Source organism: Aethalodelphis obliquidens, unplaced genomic scaffold (genome assembly GCF_003676395.1).
Source record: "Aethalodelphis obliquidens isolate GAN/ISIS:26980383/991018 unplaced genomic scaffold, ASM367639v1 scaffold1, whole genome shotgun sequence".
NCBI lineage: Eukaryota > Metazoa > Chordata > Mammalia > Artiodactyla > Delphinidae > Aethalodelphis > Aethalodelphis obliquidens.
The window spans coordinates 6171767-6196191 of record NW_020837945.1 but is presented as its reverse complement, the minus strand read 5'-3'; the positions used below and the strand labels follow the sequence as shown (position 1 = coordinate 6196191).

The following is a 24425-nucleotide window of genomic DNA, read 5'->3' as shown; positions in this document are numbered from 1 at the left end:
TTTTATTTACATGAATACAAACTGCACTCTCTTCATCACTGCACTAAAGTATGCAAACTCATCACTCTCAGCCTCCCTGAAACTTCTTAACTTCACAGGTTCCATCACACACTACAGTTAGTCTTAGCTTTAGATGCCTCTTGCTCTTTAATACTTTTCAATCTCCATTTACCAGGACAATCTTAATTCAGAAAGTTATCTAAATTCTCCATGCTCCAGAGTTATTATCAGTATAATGGACATAATAATAATAATAGTACTTATCTCATAAAAGATATGAAGACTAAACTCGTTCATAAATAAATGTAAAGCACTTAGAAAAACTTCCTGATAAGAAATAGCTTGGTAACTTGGTAACTGTTCTTAGCTGCTATTATTATTTTTGTCGGCCTCTCACTGTTGCGGCCTCTTCCGTTGTGGAGCACAGTCTCCGGACGCGCAGGCTCAGCGGCCAGGGCTCACGGGCCCAGCCGCTCCGCGGCATGTGGGGTCCTCCCAGACCGGGGCACAAACCCGTGTCCCCCGCATCAGCAGGCAGACTCTCAACCACTGTGCCACCAGGGAAGCCCCTGCTATTATTATTATTACTTATCACATTCCTTTCAACCCTTTTCTTTCCTCTCCTCAAACTATTATCACCAACAGCTTATAAATGTGCCGGCCTCTGCTTTTCTTAAGCCCATAGCCAATACAATATCCCCATTCCATTATAAGAACTGAAATCTCTATTAAAAACAGCTATGAGGCTTCCCTGGTGGCGCAGTGGTTGAAAGTCCGCCTGCTGATGCAGGGGACATGGGTTCGTGCCCTGGTCCGGGAAGATCCCGTATGCTGCAGAGCGGCTGGGCCTGTGGGCCATGGCCGCTAAGCCTGCGCGTCCGGAGCCTGTGCTCCGCAACGGAAGAGGCCGCAACAGTGAGAGGCCCGCGTACCGCAAAAAAAAAAAAGACAAAAAGAGAAAAAAAACAGCTATGGCCAAGGCTTCCTGTTACATAAGCAAAACTAAACAGGTGGCAAAGAAAAGTTTTATGGGGGGAAAAGACATGTATGCTATAAAAAAAAAAAGACAGTGAGAAAAATCAGTGAACCAAGGTTAAATGTTTTGAATTACCTTTCGTAAAATTGTTTGGTTTTTCTTTTGTTTTCTTGTCATCATCTGAATCCAGATCAGTTTCAGATACATGATCTGAAAAACACTGGGACCCAGCAATAGGTTCACACTTCACATTCCCTGAACTCGGGTTAATTTCCATTTTATGACATCTACCGTCTTCTCCATCTTCTGCTTCAGATTCAGAGTCCTCTGAATCACTGAAGATTTTTGCTTTTTTAAGGAAAGCAGCATTCTTGCGACCTGTGTTGTACCTCCTACCACCATATTTTCTTGGTTCAGAATTTGCTTCCTCCTCTTCCTCTGAGATGCTTTCTGCCTTAGGTTTCTGCGAAGATGTTGATGGGCCAGCAGTTCTGTTACGTCCATTATCTGAATCATGACTTTGAGAGTCTTCCTCAGAAGACTCTATCTTAAGAAATTTTGTTTTAGAAGTTGCTGCAGTTTGGGACTTGTAACCATTAGCATGCCAATTTTTCCGGGCTACCCGCAAATCACTTTCTGACTCTGAATCTCCATTTTCAGTATTCTGGGCAGCATGAGAACTGGACAATGGTGAGGGTTGATTTTGATCTTTTAGCTCCTCTTCTTCAAGTTCTGACTTTAAGCTCTGGTCATCCTCAGAATTATGTAATAACTTTTTTCTAGCTACAGCAGAAGCATTGCGGTGAGGCAGCTTACGGCCAGAACAGACACTTTCAGAGCTAGAATTCTCCTCTACGTCACTCATTAACTTTATCTTATTGGCAGCCACAGCAGCACACTTTCGTAGCACTTTTCGGTTACTTCCAGCTCTGGCTTTTAGACTTTCACCAGTCTCCAAAAAATTGTTATCAGAGTCACTTAAATAGACTCTCTTTCTAGTGGCTCTTCTACCACATCCATTTTCTAAAGAAACTGGACCTAAAAATAAAGTAACAGTAAAATTAGAGAGGTCTTCCTTATTTCAACATTTTTAAATGACTTCATTTTAGTACTGATGTTCCTTATTTTTTTAATGCCAAAACAAGTTTACCTTTCTAAATTTAAAAAGTTTAAAGGACAGAACAGAGAGTCCAGAAATAAACCCATGCATATATGGTCAGATAATTTACGACAAAGGAGCCAAGAATATAAAAATGGTAAGGGACAGTCTTTTCAATAAATGGTGTTGGGAAACTAGACAGCCACATGCAAAAGAATGAAACTAGACTACTATCTTATACCATACACAAAAATTAACTCAAAGTGGATTAAAGAATGTAAGACCTGAAATCATACTACTAGAAGAAAACATGGGTAGAAAAATCCTTGACATCATTCTTGGCAATGATTTTTTAGATCTGACTCCAAAAGCAAAAGCAACAAAAGCAAAAATAAACAAGACTACATCAAACTAAAAAGCAAAGGAAATCATCAACAAAATGAAACGGCAACATACTGAATGGGAGAAGATATTTGCAAATCATATACCTAATCAGGGGTTAATATCCAGAACTCATACAACTCAATAGCAAAAAAACAAACAATCCAATTTAAAAATGAGCAGAGAATCTGAAGAGGCATTTTTCCATAAGAGGCATACAGATGTCCAACAAGCACATGAAAAGATGCTCAACATCACTGATCATTAGGGAAATGCAAATCAAAACCACAGTGAGATATCATTTCACACCTTTTAGAATAGCTGTCATCAGAAAGACAAGAAATAACAAGTGTTGGTGAGGATGTGAAGGAGAGGGAGCCCCTGTGCACGGCTGGTGGGAAAGTAAATTGGTGCAGCCACTATAGAAAACAGTATCGAGGTTCCTCAAAAAATTACAAATAGAAATATTATATGATCCAACAATTCCACTTCTGGCTATTTATCCAAAGAAAACAAAAACATGAATGTGAAAATATATGTGCACCCCCATGCTCACTGCAGCATTATTCACAATAGCCAAGATACGGAAACAACCTAAGTGTTCGATAATGGATGAATGGATAAAAAAGGTACACACCCACACGAATACTTCCCAGCCATAAAAAAGAATGGACTCTTGCCATGTGCGACAACACAGATGGACCTTGAGGGTATTATGCTAAGTGAAGTAAGTCAGACAGAGAAAGACAAATACCCTATGATCTCACTTATATGTGGAATCTACAAAAACAAAACAAAAAACAAGCTCATAGATACAGAGAACAGACTGGTGGTTGCCTGAGGGTAGGGTGCATAGGGAGTGAGTGAAATGGGTGAATGGAGTCAAAAGGTACAAACTTCCAGTTATAAAATAAATAAGTTATGAAGATATAATGTACAGCATGGCAAGTATCGTTAATAATACTGTATTGCATATTTGAAAGTTGCTAAGACTAAATCTTAAAAGTCCTCATCACAAGAAAAAAGAAAATTTTGTGACTATGTATGGTGACGCAAAGTAACCATTCTGTAAAGTACACAAATGTCAAATCATTACATTGTACACCTGAAATTAATATAATGTTATATGTCGATTATACCTCAAGAAAAAAAAAGCCTAAAGGACATGTAATCATGTGCAGATACGTTAAGTCAGTAAACCATCCAGGACTTGCCTGGTGGTGCAGTGGTTAAGAATCCACCGGCCAATGCAGGCGACACGGGTTCGATCCCTGGTCCAGGAAGATCCCACATGCCGCAGAGCAACTAAGCCCATGCGCCACAACTACCAAGCCTGCGCTCTAGAGCCCGCGTGCCGCAACTGCTGAGCCCAAGCGCCGCATATACTGAAGCCTGCACGCCTAGAGCCCATGCTCCCTGCAACGAGAAGCCACCGCAATGAGAAGCCCATGCACCGCAACGAAGAGTAGCCCCCACTCGCCAAAACTAGAGAAAGCCCACGTGCAGCAACAAAGACCCAATGCAGTCAAAAAATAAATAAAAATTTAAATTAAAAAAAAAATTTTTTTAAGTAAATAAATAAATAAACCATCCAATATTTAGCTTTTGAATTCTCTTGATATACATTTCTCCAAAGTACCACTGAGCCTCTTCTCACCAGTTTTTCTTTTAGCGGCTCTGGTTCTGGTCATCCTGCTCCTGGCCAGCCCACTACGTAAGGAGGATTCACGAGCTCTTGAACTCTCTTTGCTTTCCTCTGAACTATTTGAAGCTGAAGATGATGAAGAGGTACCTAAGGAATCTTCCACTTCACTTTCTAAGAAAAATGAAGCATCAACAGTTCATTACATATATTCTCCTATCTTTACACACAAGCAGTTATTTTGTAACAATAGACTAAAAGCAGATTCTTAAAATACTCTGAAGAGGAGAGTATATTTTTAAAAACCGTTCCAAAGAATAGCTGATAACATTTTGGTATTAAAAGGTACATAATCAGCATCTGAAATCAAGTTTGTTCTCTTATTTCTGAAAGTAACATGTGAATACTGGTTTGGATTCAGAAAATACAATTTATATATTTTATAAACAAGCTTTCATTAAAAATTTAATTAGCTCCACTATCTTCTTCCTTCTGTTATGAGACAGGTATTTCCTATAGAAAAGACAATCATTTCAAGTCCAGTATTTCAGTAGGCTTTCAGGTCTCTTTCTAGTAGCCCTTCCTAACAGCATAGTTGTACCATACAGGCTTCCAAGCTCAAGAAAGAGCATTTCAACACACACACACACAAAAAAGGTAGAAAAGGTGTGAGATGAATAATTTAAATAGTACAGGTCATTTCCCCCCACCATAATACTTAATGAGTATATGCACAAGTGTAGGCACAAGATAGGAAACCAAATTTCCTGCTCCTTCATCCAGGCTCAGTTCTTGCATGCCTATCACAAAATAAATATTGCATCAAAATGAGTGGGAACATACTGTTGAAAGACAAAATTCTGCTCCATATTACAACCCAACTCTACGTCAAAGAACAGAGTGGCTGTTAGAGGGGTATCAGTCACCAAATCGTGTTCCTTCCTTTGAAATTGCTCTGCAGTTTGCCCACTCTGCCTGCTCCTACTGTATCCCACTTCCCATCATGTTGACTATGTTTCCAGATTCTTCTCCTTCCCCACATATCACTGTCAAACTGATTAATCTTCCTGAAACAGAATTCGTCATGTGATTCCTTCACAACAAGGGACCCTATTAAGTAATCCAAACTTTTCTGCAAGACTTGCCAGTCTCTAAAATTTGGCTGCATTTTACCTGTTTGATCCTACTATTTTAAATCACAACAGTAATCATTATACCATCATCACAAGTCACCAAAATCACTCAGAGCAATATGCAAGTATGTACACACCATGGCCTCATTCGCACAATGCTAACAAAGGGTCAGCGTCAGCTACAGTTATACCACCAAATAGTAATAAAATAAACAGTTTAGAATTTACTAGGTCATCAGCTTTAAACTTACATGATTACCAAGTCCTTTTTTTAATTTAAAGAAATTTTTAAATGTCAAATTTTGCACAAACAGTGGTACTTATATCACATTATTTAAAACCTGAATGATTCAAATTTGCTTAAAATGTGGCTGCACCACTTGCAAAAACAGTATTTATCAAATATAATCTAATTATTCCATGTATTACTTAAATCTCTTCTGTTAAATTTAAGTTCCTTGAATGTCAAGGTCATGTCTTACTTCTTTATTCTCTCCTCTAAACCCACAGTTAACTACCAATGTTACAAACGTGAGTGCTCAACAGGTGAATATATAACATTCCATTTCTCACCAGATAATGTAGAACCATTTGTTAGAGTGACAGGTGTATTTCTCCTCATTCTTTCTGATGATGCCGCTGAATCTGAAGAATCACCAGAAGTAACACCCGAAGAGACACTAGCACTTGTCTTGTGGCTTGTAGAATAAGCTGCCCTACTTGAGGTAGACTGGACAGGAGAACCTACCAACTCAGGAATTACTTTTGCCTGAGATTTTAAGCGCTTCTGCTTGATATTTCTGGTCAAAGAAAAAATAAAACAATATTTAACAAAACAGAGGATGCCTAAATAAAGTGTATTATTACTTAACCTGAGAATAACTTTATGATCAAGACATTAAAATATTCATTATTAACATCTTATTCTAGCATGGATTACTGTTCTCTTTAAACCTGACATCATTTTATTCCAAATTTGAGTAATGAACAAATGATCCAAGTAACAGAATTACAGAAAATCATGCTGAATACCTTAGATTCTTTGGATTAAATGCTAAGAGGAGCCAACATTTATGTAATACAGGCATTCATTCATATTACAAATTTTTTTAAAGTTATATCTGCAATAGAGCTTGTGATGTGATGTGATTTTGACTGATTGATTGATTTTTGGCTGCACCACGGCTTGCGGGATTCTCAGTTCCCTGACCAGGGACTGAACCCAGGCCACACAAGTGAAAGCCTGGAATCCTAACCACTTGGCCACCAAGGAACTGCCCATATTACAAATTTGAGTCTCAATATGACAACATTCCCTCTAGGCTCCTATTTATATATTCCTAAAGACAGTATAAAATTAGGAGAAATTGACAAAACCTGAAGAGAAAGAACAGAGAGGCAAAAAAGAGAACAAGCTAGTTTTTTTCTGAGACCAATCTGTTTACATCTAAGGGCCAATTCACCAAAATTGGCCCCTGAGCCATGGATTATGGTGAAAAACAGTGGAAGTTTAAGATAAGACAATCTTTGGGTTTAAATTACAGATCTGAGTAATATTCATGTTTTTTAAAGATAATCCTTTAAAACAAAAGGATTTGGTTTTGTTTTCCTTTAAAACAAAAAGACAAAGGAGCTTTTAGGAGCTTAAAGATAACCACAATTAATCAACTATACTTCAATTTTTAAAAAACACAGTTCTTTTAAGCAGTTATTGTTTATCATAATCAAGAAAATTCAAGTTTCCAAATGTAAACAGACCATGTTTAAAGACAAGTAGTCTTTCAGTTTCCATGTGTTAAATCCAATCTGTCAGCTACAAATGGGAGGGGGACAAATGACTGTAAAACGTAACATCTTGGTTTCCTCCTTTTATTAAAAAATAAAAATAAAAAAAGGAAAACTCAAACTTTTTATGTCAAAATTTTAACTTCCATTAATATCAGCTGGAGGGTAATACAAAAAGAAATAATTATATGCTTATATACTTATCATAAGTATATACATATTTATTTATTTATTTATTTTTTTTGCGGTACGCGGGCCTCTCACTGTTGTGGTCTCTCCCGTTGCAGAGCATAGGCTCTGGACGCGCAGGCTCAGTGGCTATGGCCCACAGGCCCAGCCGCTCCGCGGCATGTGGGATCTTCCCAGACCGGGGCACGAACCCGTGTCCCCTGCATTGGCAGGCGGACTCTCAACCACAGCGCAACCAGGGAAGCCCATAAACTTGATTTTTAACAGTAGACAAGGTGATAGTAGCTCAAGAGTGAAAACTTTTCCTTTTTATCCTATCCTTTATGAAGAAAAAAAATGCAGAAGGCCTCAGAGACCTTTGGGAGACCATTAAACATACCAACATATGGGAGCCCCAAAGGAGACAAAAGGAGCAGAACAAAGTATCTGAAGAAATAATGGCTGAAAACCACCCAAATCTGATGAAAAACATTATACATCCACAAAGCTGGACAAATTTCAATAAGGATAAACGGAAAGAAATCCACACCTACAGTCATTTGCAAGATGAAGACAAAAAGAAAATCTTGAAAGCACCAAGAGAAAACTCCATATGCACAAGGAAGGGAACCTCAGTAAGATTAATAGCTGACTTCTCATCAGAAACACTGGAGGTCAGCAGGCAGTAAGATGACATATTCAAAGTGCTAAAAGAAAAACACTGCCAACTAAACTAGTCTTAAATAATAAAAGTGAAATTAAGACATTCCCAGATAAACAAAGATTAAGGGAATTCACTGCTCGCATGTCTGCCTTACAAGAAATATTAAAGGACTTCAGGTTGAAAAGAAAGGACACCAGAGGGTAACTCAAATCTATAAAAAGAAATAAAGACCACTGGGAAAGATAATTACATAAGTAAATATAAATAACAGTATAAGTAATTTGTTTATTCTTATCTGATTTAAAAGACAACTTCATAAAACAACCTATAAAGATATAAACTGTATGACAGTAACAGCACAAATAAGAAGGGGAAGGGAGCTAAACTAGAACAGAATTCCTATATCTATGGGAATTAAATAGTATTAACCTGAAGTAGATTGTTTTCAATTGAGATGCATGGTGTAATCCCAAGAACAACCATGAGGAAATCCATCAAGGGTATAGTGCACATTCAAAATGTACATGATGGGTTTCCCTGGTGGAGCAGTGGTTGAGAATCTGCCTGCCAATGCAGGGGACGTGGGTTTGATCGCTGGTCCGGGAAGATCCCACATACCATGAAGCAACTAGGCCCGTGCACCACAACTACTGAGCCTGCGCTCTAGAGCCCACGAACCACAACTACTGAGCCTGTGTGCTGCAACTACTGAAGCCCGCGCGCCTAGAGCCCGTGCTCCGCAACAAGAGAAGCCACCACAGTGAGAAGCCTGCGCACCACAACCAAGAGTAGCCCCCGATCGCCACACTAGAGGAAGCCCACGTGCAGCAACAAAGACCCAATGCAGCCAAAAATAAATAAATAAAATAAATTTATTTAAAAAAAAGTACATGAAAACAAACTAAACACTGAAAAACTCAATTTCCATATTTCTACATGTCAAAATATCTATAAATTTGATAGTAATGTAAGCTACATAGTCATAAATGGCAAAATATAAATTAATATTAATTTACTATAAAGAGAATAAATCCTTCATTTTATATTTCTTCTCTACAACTAATCCCCAGTGAAAATAGAGTGCATTACATCTAACTGGCATTTTCCCTTACATGATCAAATGCTCAATAGCCATACACAGTAATCATTTTATCCTCTGCATTAAAAACAAAAATTCTTATGCAAAAGACAAGAAATATTTTGAATAATCCTTAGTAAGATTTAGTTGATGCTTTTCATTAAATGCTTACATATGTATATAATTAAAAATTAATGCAACAGCTCTATATGCAGAGAATGCTTTCAAGCCATAAAAAACAATGACTATTCTTTAGTGAATATACTGTAAAATGATTAAGAATTTTTAGCTTAATAAAATCAAAGAAGTATCACAACCTGAAATTTTTAAAAACTGCACACAAAGACTGCAATAACCAATTTACCTGATACTTTTGTTAGACTGATTGACACGGTTACAATTTTGCCGTCTCTTGAACCTCTGGCTTCTTCGAAGTTTTTCACTGAATTTTTGACCAATCTTAAAATCAGAAGAGATTTTCTTCATTTTTTCTTCAAATAAGGCAGACAATCTCAACGTCATACTGTAAATCTGCAAGGACATGAAAGCAAAACTAGTACTATAAAATATCTTTTAAAATATTTTTACAAGTAAAATTATAGTCATTGAGGCTACTTGTAATCTATTATATCACTTATAGATAAATGACTGTTCCTTACTTCATTTCCCATCGCTTCCCTGCAAGGACAGTGGAAGTATCAAATACACACTTCTCCGATGAAAAGAAAGTAATTTTAAATCAACCCACCCTAGGGTTGTATCTAGGATTTATGTCTGTATGTCAATGGTTCTCAACTGGTTTCTTCCACATCCACCTGTACAAATCCCCAAAATGCCTCCTTCTCCCAAACTTAGATAGGAAGTTGGTTGGTTTTTTTTTTGCGGTACGCGGGCCTCTCACTGTTGTCGCCTCTCGCGTTGCGGATCACAGGCTCCAGACGCGCAGGCTCAGCAGCCATGGCTCACGGGCCCAGCCGCTGCGCGGCATGTGGGATCTTCCCGGACCGGGGCACGAACCCATGTCCCCTGCATCGGCAGGCTTACTCGCAACCACTGCACCACCAGGGAAGCCCCCTGGTTGGTTTTAAGGCTGCTATTTAGGCAGCAGAAAAGCAGTGTCTCCTTGGGGCAAGGGAACAAAAGCACTTCTACACTACTCTCTACTTGAAATCTGACTGCCTCTGATGCCACTTAGATTATTATTGGGAAAAAAACGATTGCTTACATCCAAAAGGAGACATTACGCCCTATAACTTTATATAAGATTGTGTTCTAATAACTTTTATAATTAAATAACATCAAATCTTCAAAAGAACAGCAATGTAATGTTGAGTGCCACTATAAATAACTTTTTGGCACAGCTCTGTATTCACAGGAAGTACTCTTTACTCATCCACAATCATTCCTGTAAAGTAAAAATCTAATATTCAAAAGCTAAATATCAATCATTCTGGTGCATGGTAGAGGAGGGTGAAGAGACTAACACTGGGGAACCTTTAAAAAGTATGTAAAATGTATGAATTTGCCATATTCATATATATATATATATATATACACACACACACACATACATATATACACACATACATATACAGGTATCCCCACTTTCAAAAACGCTACTTTCTGCCACTTCACTTTTACAAAAGACCTACTTTATTAGTACTTGTTTTCGCTAACTGAAAAAAAAATTCAAAGGAGATTTTCACTTCTATGAAAAAAGGTGAAAACAGAGTTCAGCATTTGTTTGCAGCAAGCTGTTATAGAGGTAGTGCGTACCCCAAACAGCAAGAGTAGCACCGCCAAGCTCCTTCCCCAGCAACTACACTCAGCATCTCAGCATCAGGTCACCTCAGTTTTTTGTTTGTTTGTTTTTGTTTTTTTAGCAACGTCCCAAACCAGAGAGATATATTTATTATGGTTGCTGAGCTTGCATTGACACGTTATCACCCAAAGTCCATCAGAACCATTAGGGTTCATTCTTGGTGTTGAATATTCTATGGGCTTTGACAAAAGTATAATGACAACAGATATTCCCTTTCGGCACTTTGAATATGTAATTCGACAGCCTTCTTCTGGTCAGCAAAGTTCTGGCAGAGAAATCAGCTGACAGCTTTAAGGGGTATCTATTACGTTATGACTCTTTGTTTTTCTCTTGCTGTCTTTAGAATTCTCTCTTTATGCTTAGCTTTTACCATTTTAATTATGATGTGTCTTGGTGTACACCTCTTTGTGACTCATTTTGTTTAGGCAGGTCACCACAGTTTTGAACTGTATCTGTGAGCATCTGTGCTTTATCTTGATCTATTCCGTGTATCTGTTATCAAGATGTGTCCTAAGGTAGCTGGTTCTTCACCTAGAAATGGGGTATGTTCAAATACAGAAGGAAACCTATATACACATACATATAATAAGTATATGTGAAATCTGTAATCCCTCTTTATCTTTGAAGTAGTCTTTAACAGTTATTTCCAGTATTTTGTATATATATTATTCTTTTCCCTCAAACCTGAACTCTAGCATAAGTCACCAATTTTAACAAGAGTGATTTTTTTTCCTCAATCGTATTAAGTTTGAAAGCTCTGATACTCCTGAGTACCACCACTTTCATCTGAAAAATTCAATAATACATTTGAATTAAAAATAAAATTGTTTAACAAAAATGAGTGCTAAAATTATTGGTTCCTCAACATGAAAAAGGGCATGTGTGAAAAACCCACAGTTATCATTATACACAATGGTAAATGACTAAAAATCTTTCCCCCTTAGATCAGGAATGATACAAGAATGCCTGGTTTCACCACTGTTATTCAACACTGTACCTTAAATTCTACCAGAGTAATTAAACAAGAAATAAAAATAATTCAAATTGGAAAGGTAGAAGTAGAACTATCTCTATTTGCAGATGAAATGATCCTATATATAGAAGCAATCAAAGATTCTACAAGAAAGCTATTAGTGCTAACAAATTAATCCAACTAAATTACAGAGTATGAGATTAACACACAAGAATCTGCTCTGTTTCTATACACCAACAATGAACAAGCAAAAAAGGAAATTAAGAAAGCAACTGCAGGGCTTCCCAGGTGGCACAGTGGACAGTGAGAGGCTCGCGTACCACAAAAAAAAAAAAAAAAAGAAAAAAAGAAAGCAACTGCATCTCAAATAGCATCTGAAACAATAAAATATATGGGAATAAATTTAACCAAGGAGCTGTAAGACTCTCCACTGAAAATTACAAAACATTGCTGGAAGAAATTAGACCTAAATAAATGGAAAGACATCTGGCGTTAAAGGATAGAAAAACAGTAGTCAGGATGTCAATACTGCCCAAAGCAATCTACACATTCAATTCAATCCCTATGAAAACAGACATGGAAAAAGTCAATCCTCAAATTCATAATGAATTGCACCCCCTGAACTGCCAAAACAATCCTGAAAGAGAACAATGTAAGAGGACTCAAATTTCCTTTACTGCCAAACTTACTACTAAAGCTACAGCAAACAAAACATTATAGTACTGACACAGAGACAGACACTCATATGTATAAACCAATGGAACAGAACTGAGTTCAGAAATAAACCCATATATCTATGGCCAACTGATTTTCAAAATGGGTGCCAGGCCATTTAATAGGGAAAGAATAGTCACTTCAACAGATGTTGCTGGGACAACTGGATTTCTACATGCAAAAGAATAAACTGGACCTCTATCTTACACCATACACAAATATTAACTCAAAATGGATCAATAGCTTACATAAACTAAACCATAAAACTCTTAGAAGAACACACGAGGTGAATCTTCATGACACTGAATTTGGCAGTGGATTTTTTTTAAACTATTTTGAACACTATTTCCAAACATTTGCCTCTATAAATTACTCCTTAATATATATGTTTTGTGCAAGTAGTCTTTTCCACAGTTAACACTGTCTATAAAAAATAATTATTAAAATTAGAATTAATGGGGCTTCCCTGGTGGCGCAATGGTTGAGAGTCCGCCTGTCGATGCAGGGGACACGGGTTCATGCCCCGGTCCGGGAGGATCCCACATGCCGTGGAGCGGCTGGGCCCGTGAGCCATGGCCGCTAAGCCTGCGCATCCGGAGCCTGTGCTGTGCAATGGGAGAGGCCACAACAGTGAGAGGCCCGCGTACAAAAAAAAAAAAAAATTAGAATTAATGGGTCAAATGGCACTTAAGTTTCTGACACATATTTTTCAAATTGCTCCATAATAGTGTTGGGCATCTTACAGGCTGTGTGACGCTAAGTAGCAATGGGTTCTTAAACATGAAACCAAAAGCACAAGAAACCAAAGAAAAAAAATAGATTAATTGGACTTCATCAAAATTAAAAACTTTTCTGCATCAAAGGACATTATCAAAAGTGAAAAGACAACCTACAGACAAAATAACTGGAAAACATTCATCTGATTAGGACTTAATATCCAGAATATATTTAAAAATTCTTACAACTCAACAACAAAAGGACAAAAATCCAATTAAAAATTGGGCAAACCACTTGAATAGATATTTTCCCAAAGAAAATATACAAGTGGTCAATAACCACGTGAAAAGATACTCAACATCATTAGTGTACTGACTATATTTTCTTATTTTCTGTATCATTGATGCTCTGGCATTTGGAGCCTTGATCCTGGAGAGACTACCCCATCCCAGGGCTAGTTCCCAGAGATAGCAAGTGGCTTTTTTTTGCAGGTGTACCTCTGATACAGAAAACAATCAATCCAGAGATCAAACACCTAACAAGTCTTCTTTATCAAACTCTCATACACCAAGCCAATATTCCCCCTACCCAAATCACCCCAGGGCCAGGAATCAGACATCTAGAGACCACCCCTACAGATCAAAGCTCCAATTACTACAAACTAGCCAATCCCAGACTGTTTACTCTGCCCTGCCTTGCCGTCCTGTGAAAACCCCAATCTAAGCTCTGCGCCATACTCTTCCCTTCCCTTCTCTCCCCTCTGCCTACTCATCAACCTTGTATCACACATTTCTGTTTCTAGGGATCTGTGAGTATAAACTTCTTCCTTCGTGACAATTCATGTCTGCATGTCTTACTATATCTGATTTAAATAAATTCTAGATATAATTTTTAATAAGTCATAACATAAATACAAATCAAAACTACAAGGAGATAACACTTCACAGTTACTACAATGGCTATAATTTTTTTAAAAAACACAGAAAATAACAAATTTTGGCAAGTATGCGGAGAAACTAGAATCCTCGTACATTGCCAGTGGGAATACAAAATGGTGCAGCCATTATGGAATATAGTTTGGTGGTTCCTGAAAAAGCTAAACATAGAATTACTCTATGAACCAGAAATTCCACTCTTAGATATATACCCAAGAAAACTGAGGAAAAGAACTCTTACAAATACTTGTATTCCCATTAATCACAATAACCAAAAAGTAGAAACTCAAGTGTCCATCAAAAGATGAATGAGCAAAATGTCATATACCCATACAATGAAATATTATTCAGCCAAAAAAAGGAATGAAGTTCCAATACAGGCAACAACATGGATGAACCTTTAAGATACTATTTTAAGTGAAATATGCCAGACACAAAAGCCAAATATTGTGTGATTCAATTTGTACGAAATATCTACAATAGGCAAATTCAGAGGGATACAAAGTAAATTAGAGGTTACCAAGGGCTGAGGGAAAGGGAGAATGTGGAATTACTTGCTTACTGGTGACAGAGTTGCTGTTTGGGATGATGAAAGAGTTCTGGAAATAGCAGTGATGGCTGAGCAACACTGTGAATGTAATTAATGCCAGTGAACTATACATTTAAAAATGGTTAAAATGATAAATTTTGTTTTATATATATATGTAACCACAATTTTGAAAATTTGGTAATATACTAAAGCCCACTAAATTGTGCACTTCAAATGCATGAGTTGTATGATGTATCCTCAAACATATTTTAAACAAAAGGGAAAAAGACATGAATGAAATTTATTTTCTGTCTGGAAAGAAAGTCTCGCAAATGGTGAATACTGACAACACAAGCTTGGAAAAATGTTAGACTTGTATGTTAAACTGATCCAATAAGCAATTTGGATACTGAATGCAATGAAAAGGTTCTCAGATTAAGAGAAGAATTAATGCAGGCAGTCTGATAATACGTAATGAGGGAGAAGTGAAATTAAGACAAAATGGTTAATTAGCAGTGATAGTCACTGATGATAGAGAAAGTGCTGTCACATCAAGCCAGGGCTTTATTTTAAAGTCTTACTCTCAAATTATTGCTTTTTTTTTTAATTACCCAGCACACTGGCTACAAAGGTTTATGAATATTCACTGAGAGTACGTGTATCCTTTTGTGTATTTATTATGTTTCAACAAGTTTTGAAAAGTTATCCAACATAGAACATTTGAACAAAAATTTAGGAATGTCTACTCTACTTGTGTTCTTAACTAATCAGATGGCCGATGTGTTTCTTCTTCAGATAAAAAATGTTAGTATGCCATCAGTAGTCCACGCTCACTTCAGATTTTCCTTTTCTTACTTTTAATATTCTTCCAGCCTCTATCACTAAGTTCCCAATCCACTTTTCAAGATTCCCATATGTAAGAAAACACATTTTTCTCACTCTATACATCAAATACAAATTTGTTCATTTTTCACTGGTGTCCTCACTCGCACCAATCCTCTTTTGTTTATAAAACTTGAGGAAAGCGGAACAGTGTCACAAGGAAATGATGTTTCCTAAGCAAATGCCTGGGCAGTGGCACTCTATGCTTAACAGTGGTCTTACTCTACTCACTGATCTTTTATGCTCCCACCTCTACCAAACACTAGAAAATTACCATCTACACAGGTCACACGTACTTTTTTTCTTTTTTATAAACCACTTTTAAAATTACCTTTGATCTTTTATTTGGTGTATATGCTTTTGCATTGCTAAATATCAACCGGATGTCTTTGCAAAATTCCAAAGGGCTGTCATAATTTCCCGCTTCTAAAGTTTCCCTTACTGTTCCAAAATCCATTGGAGTATCTATAATATCTCGGTAATCCTAGGTTTTAAAAACAATAATTAGTTCAAAGATTCGATTCCTGTTTTTAGAAATGTAAGTGCATCAAATCTCTAAAATATTCAAAATGACAGAAGAAAAAAAGGGTACAAGGATCTTAAGAATCAACAATAATTTTAAAGAAGACATCCAAACATATGGACAAGAAATATAACAAAATTATATACTTGGCAGCAAGATATGAAATTGTTTTTATTTCCTTCTTTATACCCTTCTATAATTTCTAAGCTTCCTACAGTAAATTTGTGCTTTCTAATCTTTTTTTTTTAGGTCATTTTCCATTTCCCTATTAGAAAGTAAAGACAGACACTTTTAACCAATTCATAGTTTTCCTGGGGCTGGGCCTACTAATCCTCCAATTATATTACGTAACACTGGTTAACTACGTCTTAACCCAAGTTACAAGGGCGTCTATTAATTCAAGAAAACTGTGTAAAACAACTCTTCCACAGCTGAATTAGTGGTCAGAGACAAAGTTAACAGGAAGCCTAGTCATCTTACTTTTTGGTTGCTGGGGGTTTTTTCTTTCTTTTTTTTTTGGGCCACGCCACGTGGCTTGCAGGATCTCAGTTCCCCGACCAGGGATTGAAGCCGGGTCACGGTAGTGAAAAACCCAGAATCTTAACCACTAGGCCACCAGGGAATTCTAGACATCTTACTTTTTAATTTGAATACCTCTATCCCAATCTCCTCTACACCAACAAGAAAAGCCCCAAACATTCAAATAATGACAACTTACTGGATATTCAACCAAATCAACAGGTTGTCTAAATGGTTCAGAATCTTCACATTGAAATATTAAGTTCACTAGTTCCTTACACTGTTTCTTCCAGTTGCTTTCAACATAATTGGTTGCTTTGATGCTCCTTGTTTTCCAATCATGAACCTAAAAATACATTCATAATATTAAAAGTTTTTTCAATCTTGGAAAAGCCCCACTATGGTATGATATAGTATAATGGTAAGAATGCAACTGAGCTGTTGTCTTCTGTATTATGTCATAATATGTCATTACATGATTTTCTATCTACTTGGGGAAAAAATCCACTTTTTTAAAAAACCCAGTGTCACATCTGTTACTCTAAAAACATTTTCATTCCACCACTTATCTCCTAAGTTTAGAAAATGTTCTCACAGAACATGAAGTATTACAATGGATAATGCAGTAGGCAGAATAATGCTCCCGAACACGTGTACATCTTAGTCCCAAGAACCTGTGACTATGGCAAAAGGGATTCTGCAGATATGACTAGAAGAGTAGACAGACTTGAGATGGGGAGACAGTCCTGGATTATCAGGGTGGGCCCAATGTAATCACAAGGGTCCTCATACAAGGGAGGCAGAAGAGTCAGAGGCAGACTGGAAGATGCTATGCTGCTGACTTGAAGATGCAAGGGGACCATGAGGCTCCAGAAGCTGGAAAATGGAAGGAAATGAATTCTACCCTAGAGTTTCCAGAAAGGAACACAGCTATGCTGACACCTTGACTTTAGTCCAGTGAGACCCATGCCAAACTTCTAATCCACAGAACTACAAGGTATTTTTATTGCTTAAGGCACTAGATTTATAATTTGCTACAGCAATCACGACAAATACTAAACAGATACTAAATACTTAGAAGTCTGTTTACAAATGAAATTATATGAAAATGGTAATAATTCAAATCTTAACTTTTCATTGTTATTTGAGGCAGCATATTATGAAAATTGATGTGATAAACAGCTTAAATTTAAGCATTTGAATGAAATATAAGATAACACTATTAAGCATTTTCCAATTAATTAGCTTTACTTTTAATTAACATTTACATAAGAGCTTCAAGAACTGCTGATGACACCACAATTTTAACTACCCAATATCCAAAGCTTATTTCCCACTTTGTTCTCCCCTATCCTCCCAACAAATCCTCATTTTTAAAAAAGGTTCAGTCACCAAATCCTAGTTAATTTTCCCATTAAAAGGTCTCATCTTCTTTCCTTCCTCTCTATTGCAGGCCAACACTATTCTTTTGTTTTTCTTTTTTAATGGCCACGCCACTGTGCGCTTGTGGGATCTTAGTTCCCTGACCAGGGACTGAACCCGAGCCCTCGGCAGTGAAAGTGCGGAGTCCTAACTGGACCGCAAGGGAATTCCCAGCCAGCACTATTCTTGACTAAGTTTCGCACCTTTTCTCTGAGATTCTTGCAATGAACTCCTAACTTTAATACAAATCTAACTTTAATCAAAATCTGTTTTGGCTATGGAATTGACTCTCTACTGTAAATTTAAAAGAAACCTTTGGTTTACAATATCACCATAATCTGCTCCCAACGTAACAGCCAGACGCAACCACTTTGCTCACTCCAAAATTCAACCCCTACGCCAGTCAGGCCAATGCTCTCAGTAGCCCACTGACATGCCACACTTTCCTACTTTTTTAGCTTGAATCATAATAACCCTTACTTTTCAAGTGTCCTCTTCTTACTCTATCTCATTCTGAGGACACAGTCCAAATCCCAACCCTTCCACTAAACCTTACCTAGCCATCCACCTTACAGTGATTTCTCCCATTTCTCTTATAAAATATTCAATATCAATATCAATGTAACTTTTCAAAGACAACACCTAAAATCTTATGTTGATTTTAAAACACAGAGTAAATAAACAACTAAGGTTAATCACACAAATTAACTTACTCTCCTTCTTCCAGAAGATGTTTTAGGAAGATCACTATCATCCTAGGAATAAAAATCAGAGCATTTTAACTGTTAATATTTTCATTAGATATGCAATAATCTTAGCATATCAAAGACATTAGGTTTACGAGGGTTATAACTTGTTAACAAAATCTCAAAATACAGACTATCAGATGGTCTTTGTGGCACTCACCCTCCAAGAAACCAACCCTTATTCTTATTCTTAATAACCATTTACATTCCCTAACGTAAACATGCACTAAATCCAAAATATAGCTATAAAAAGTTGCCTTGTGCATGTCCACAGAAGACATGCCCAAGGAGCTTTAAATTTGTGTTTTTACCTCTTCCATAAAACTCAGAAGAGTCTCCCACAGATTCCTACATTTTGTACGCTACACATTTTCTTATTCCCTAAATCACATATTAGCATCCCCATTTTTATTCCAATGAAAATCAGTGAACTACAATAATAGTTTGTGTAGAAACGGACACCATACTGTTTTTAAAAAAATATCCTTCCTGCAACTCCATACAACAACCTGATTTTCTCTGAAGTGAAATTACACAACATCAATGGTATCTGCCTTTACTTACGCTTCAACACCATATTGAGTGAAGGATTTTAGGGTACTTACAGTATGGTAAAGTTCATTAGTTTTTAATTACAATTAAATCCAACTCTCAGATACTGATTTTTTTTTTTTTGGCTGTGCCACATGGCTTGTGGAATTCCAGTTCTCCAAACAGGGATTGAACCCAGGCCACGGCAGTGAAAGCACCGAGTCCTAACCACTGGACTGCCAGGGAATTCCCTCAGATGCTGATTTTACCAAAAACATATCCAAGGTACTTCTTATAATACACCTTTCTCTATCTCAAATTTGGAAAGAGAATATATTCCACACCTAAGTTAATTCACTTAGACATAACTTGTTTATTTAATATCAATTATTGGCTATTACCTCATTGATGATCTAGATAATTTTAAAATGTAGTTTTATCAAGTGCCCTATTTTCATAGTTCATTGGAATATAGCAAGAATTGATTTAGGTAACCAACGTTTTCTACTTCACTCTTCATTCTAAGTTATCATTTGAAATTAACAAAAATCATTATAAAATTGACAAACTTCATACCAAATCCCCGGCATTTTGCTCATCATTTTCAGAAGTGTTAGAAAGTTCTGAGATATTTGTACAGTCTTGACTCCTAAAAGACAATTTTTTAATTTAACAGTATGCAAATGTAGTCCCTGTCTCCAAATATTCAAACTACAGGTTAAGATACAAACAGTTCCCCAACTATGCAAACAGTTCCTATGCACACCTAATTTCAAGCAGTAGAATATCAGGTTTTTACTCTATCCTCTGTGGAAACAACTGACCATACTAGAACACTGAAAGTTAATTTTTTTTTCAATTTAAGTGTGTACAGAAATACTATATGTATAGCCTCAACTGGATGAATACACGGATGAGTTTTTCAAAGTTATCACCACTAGTAATATTTGTACAGTGAGTACCAGGAAAATGGTTGATTTGAGATAAAAAAGAATAGAAGCAAAAAAGGAAGTAAAAACTAAAATAAATTATATCTTAACCTCACTGTAAACACAGCAGAAGAAAGAATCATAAAATAGGGGTATCTAGACACAACGGAGATGAAAATGGGTATGTGACCTTCCTGAAGTAGAAAGAAGAAACTTTGGGAGGAGAGGCAATAAGTTTGAGTCCTCCAGACATCAGACAGATTCAGCCCAGGAGAGTGAAACAGCTGCAATCAGTTATTCCCCAGTTTGTAGCCAGATACTGAAAATGATGTCAGAGTTTATAAATTATCTTCTCCAGTATATAATTCTTTCAAAGAATTTTTATAACTGGGGGAAAGGCATACAAGGTCATATAGCAAAATCATTCATTTTAAAGGAAAGAGGCTGAGTAATGTGTGCAAAGTCACCCAGAAAATTTCACCAGAACAGATTAGGTTAGAACCTGGATCTCAATCTGCAGGTCAGTTTTCATCCTACTAGTCCAAATCGATTTCCAAATGCAAGAAAAGTGTGGAATATTCACAGGATACAATCCAAAACAGATTAAAACTCAATCTAATCATGAGAAAATATCAGACGAGCCAAATTAATTACACACTACAAAATAAGTGTCCAGCACTCATTAAAAAATGATGAAGTGATAAAAGAAAGGAAAGACTAGAGAACAGATTAAAAGAGACTAAGAAAACAAAACAGTGAATGCAGTGGGAATTCTGGATTGGATCCTGAAACAGAAAAAAACATTGATGTAAAAGCTGATGAAATCCAGATAAATTCTACACTTTAGTCAATAGTACTGTATCAAGGATAATTTCTTAACACTTCATAAGGACACCACAGTTGTGTAAAATGTTAACCTAAGGGGAAAACAGGTGAAGGGTATATGTATACATAGGGCAACTCTCTGTAGTATAAAATTATTTCAAAATTTTTAAAAATAGAAAAAATTGGACTATTCAATTTCTCATTCCTTTACCTAAATTACAATCACAAAAGAAGAAATGTAAAGAAATGTCATTTAATGTAACACATTAAAAGGGTATAATTCAGAGAGCACAAATTAAGAACTGGATAGTTTTAAGAGCACAATATGCAAAGGCACTTTTCCACAACATCTATAATATGAGGCCACTTACTTGATAAATTTCAAAAGCTGGTCAGTTATCTTCTTAGCTGATCTTGCAATTACACTCTCAGGTTCATTAAATGTTCTGGCATTATGTTCTATATATCTGACTTCCCAAACTAACGCAGATAGCCTCCTTCAAAGTAAAAAACAGGCAATTTAGGGCTTAAAAAATGAAAAGACAGAAACCAAGTAAAAAAATCCAGCATGTTAAGCCAGCATGATATATTAATTAAACCATAAGTGTAAAGTTATAATGAATAACTTTCTAATACTGTCAACTTGATCACAGTCATAAGCAATTATACTGGAAGCTGAACTGCAGAGAATACATTTAAGGACTGAAAGTCGTAACAGATCACTTAATCACATCCAGAAAACCAAAAGGGCAACCCTCCCTTTTCACACTGCCTATAGGTATATTTGAAGCTAATGAGACTCAGTGAAGAAAATGTGTTAAATACCATCAATCCTAAGAAAGTCAATCTGACTATAAACTCACAAACTGGTTTCTGAACGAATGCACTACAGAGGTAAATTAACATCAACAATGTGAACTCAAGAAGTCAGTTTTTTGTAAAGATAATTTCTCAAAGCAGCTGAATCATACAGAATACCATCACCTGCTTTAAAAAAAAAAAATCACTGAGAATGGGAAATTTTATAGTTTTCAAAGCTCTAGAAGCCAGAGATAAAAAGCTGATGACTCTGGGGATTTAATCTTTCAAAGGCCAAAGTCATTATTAACTAAATTTTATATTTAAATGGAGCAGCTTTTGCAAGAAAAACAGACTACTAAAGACTGAGGAATGAAACGTGGTACTTCTCCTTATCCAGGTTCTATCCATACCTACCCACAGGCATCTAACACACTGTCTTACACAGGACCAAGAAATGACTATAACAAAAGAAGAGAATGAAACAGAAAATAATGTCAATCAGCCCCCACTCCACCACTGTCACTATCAGCCACCATTACCTCTGTTAACTCTACCTGGTTAACTGGCCAAATATCTTTTCAATTTTTTTTTAAAGTAGGTTTCTACTGACCTGTAAAATCGATTAACAAGTCTCATTCGAATTGTGTACAGATCAGTTGGATAGGCCACTACAGTACAGTACTTTGGATATGTACACAGATCAACTGGACCTGCAAAAGCTGCTGCTATATCTGTAATGGCAGAAGGAAGAATTTTCATCAAGAAATTCATTACCTCTAAGTGATATTTCTCTACAAATCATTCATAAAACAGAGCTACAATTAGCACTACAGGCTTACCCAAAAAGTAATAAATACAAATTGTAATAAAGAACACAACCACAATTATGCTACTGTTTTAAAATACTTTTGTGGAAAAGAAATCTTGAACATAAACTTGTCACCGTAAAAAAACTTACCAAGATTCAAAAGTTGATCTATACCACTAATAATTCGTTCACATTCTTCATCTCTCGATTTCTGACCCCATTCACCATCTTGGGGTTTGTAGAGCAATTTCTCTAGCTCATCTGAAGTGACAGAAATACTGGCTCCTAATTCTTCAGGTGGATCAACTATGAGTCCATCAAAAAAGAAAAAAAAAAATCAAACCAAACTAAATATACACTATATTTAAATTCAGTTGTCCAAGTTCACATACAAGATACTAATCAAAGGAAAAAGAAGTTACTTTATAGCAGAAAAACCTGGCAGACACCACCTGAATTAAATGATTAAAGTTAATATTCCCAGTAACAGGACAAACTGCTATCACGTGCCTCCTGATATGATGCACTGAGAAAGACACAACTTCACTTCTCTGACACTCTTGCCAAATATGCAAACTCTGGACTTAATCATGAAATATATCAGACAAACTGAGGGAAATTCTACAAAGTGGCCAGTGCTCTTCAGAAGTGTCATGGTCATGAAAGATAATGGAAAGATTCAGGGATTCCAGACTAAAGGAGACGAAGAAGACATGGCAATGAAATCCAATGTGTGAAAGAACATTAGGACCATGGTCAAAATTTGAAAAAGGTCTATAAGATTAGAATTGTATCAATGGTATTTCCTGATTTTGATAAATGCACTATACTTGTGTTAAGATGTTAACATTTGAGAAAATTGGGTGTTCAGAAATTCTTCGTACTCTTTTTGTAATATTCTTAAGTTTGAAATTATTTCAAAATGAAATGTTTAAAAAGTGCAGTAAAAATTGATAATGGAAGAGTATGCACATTTTTAAAAAGAAAAAGAGGCAATGTAAATATTCAGAGAATAGTTTCTTGAAAACTATTTTTTTAAAAAAGAAAAATGTCAACAGAAAGAAGACAAACGTATCAATCTAACAATCTGATAGGTAAAATGATGTTTTAATATTTTAAATTATTTAAAATATTATTATTTTAATATACCTTTCCGAGACTGATAATGCAAATGAGCTTTTCTTCATATGCCTCCAAATTTATTTTTCTGCCTGTTCATGTCTTTTGACAACTCTTCTAAAGACTTATTGGCCTCATTAACACGTAAAATCTCTTTATGAAAGTGCTTTTATTGATTTGGTATCGTTTACAAAGCGGCAGCTATAACTAGCAGTTAAAAGCACTGGTTGGTGCCAGATGGCTTAGGCTAGAATCCAAACTCCTATCCTTTTTAGAGGTGTGTGACTTAGCTAAGTTACTGAAAACGCTCTGAGCCTGAGTTCCTTCATCTGTAAAATTAATAATAGAGCATCACCTCAGAGTAAGATTAAATGAATCGATACATATGAAGTTCTTAGCAGCAGAGTAAGGCCTCAAAAAAATGTTGGTTTTCACTTATCTATATATGTTTTATACAACGCAAAATGTCATTTCATATTGCTAAGTGTAGTTATTTAGAAAACATTTTTTTGAAAAACACTCCTTAGTGGGAAGCAGCCGCATAGCACAGGGAGATCAGCTCAGTGCTTTGTGATCACCTAGAGGGGTGGCAAAGGGAGGGTGGGAGGGAGACGCAAGAGAGAGGAGATATGGGGATATATGTATCTGTATAGCTGATTCACTTTGTTATACAGCAGAAACTAACACACCATTGTAAAGCAATT

At 36.3% G+C, this 24425-nt stretch overlaps 1 protein-coding gene across 2 annotated transcripts in view; it reads right to left on the bottom strand.

Annotated features, from left to right (window-relative positions):
* Positions 1 to 24425, bottom strand: part of BRWD1 (bromodomain and WD repeat domain containing 1) — a 122247-nt gene that overhangs the window by 8004 nt on the left and 89818 nt on the right. Inside the window, exons 30-40 of one of the 2 annotated variants that reach the window (XM_027095113.1) lie at positions 22753 to 22908; positions 22405 to 22525; positions 21365 to 21490; positions 19816 to 19888; positions 18676 to 18717; positions 16740 to 16886; positions 15830 to 15982; positions 9291 to 9457; positions 5805 to 6031; positions 4114 to 4272; positions 1112 to 2014 (exon numbers count right to left, since the gene is read on the bottom strand). In XM_027095113.1, the coding sequence (XP_026950914.1) occupies positions 1112 to 2014; positions 4114 to 4272; positions 5805 to 6031; positions 9291 to 9457; positions 15830 to 15982; positions 16740 to 16886; positions 18676 to 18717; positions 19816 to 19888; positions 21365 to 21490; positions 22405 to 22525; positions 22753 to 22908 (2274 nt within the window). The remainder of the gene's footprint in view (positions 1 to 1111; positions 2015 to 4113; positions 4273 to 5804; positions 6032 to 9290; positions 9458 to 15829; positions 15983 to 16739; positions 16887 to 18675; positions 18718 to 19815; positions 19889 to 21364; positions 21491 to 22404; positions 22526 to 22752; positions 22909 to 24425) is intronic. The other variant, XM_027095183.1, reaches the window with a different exon arrangement.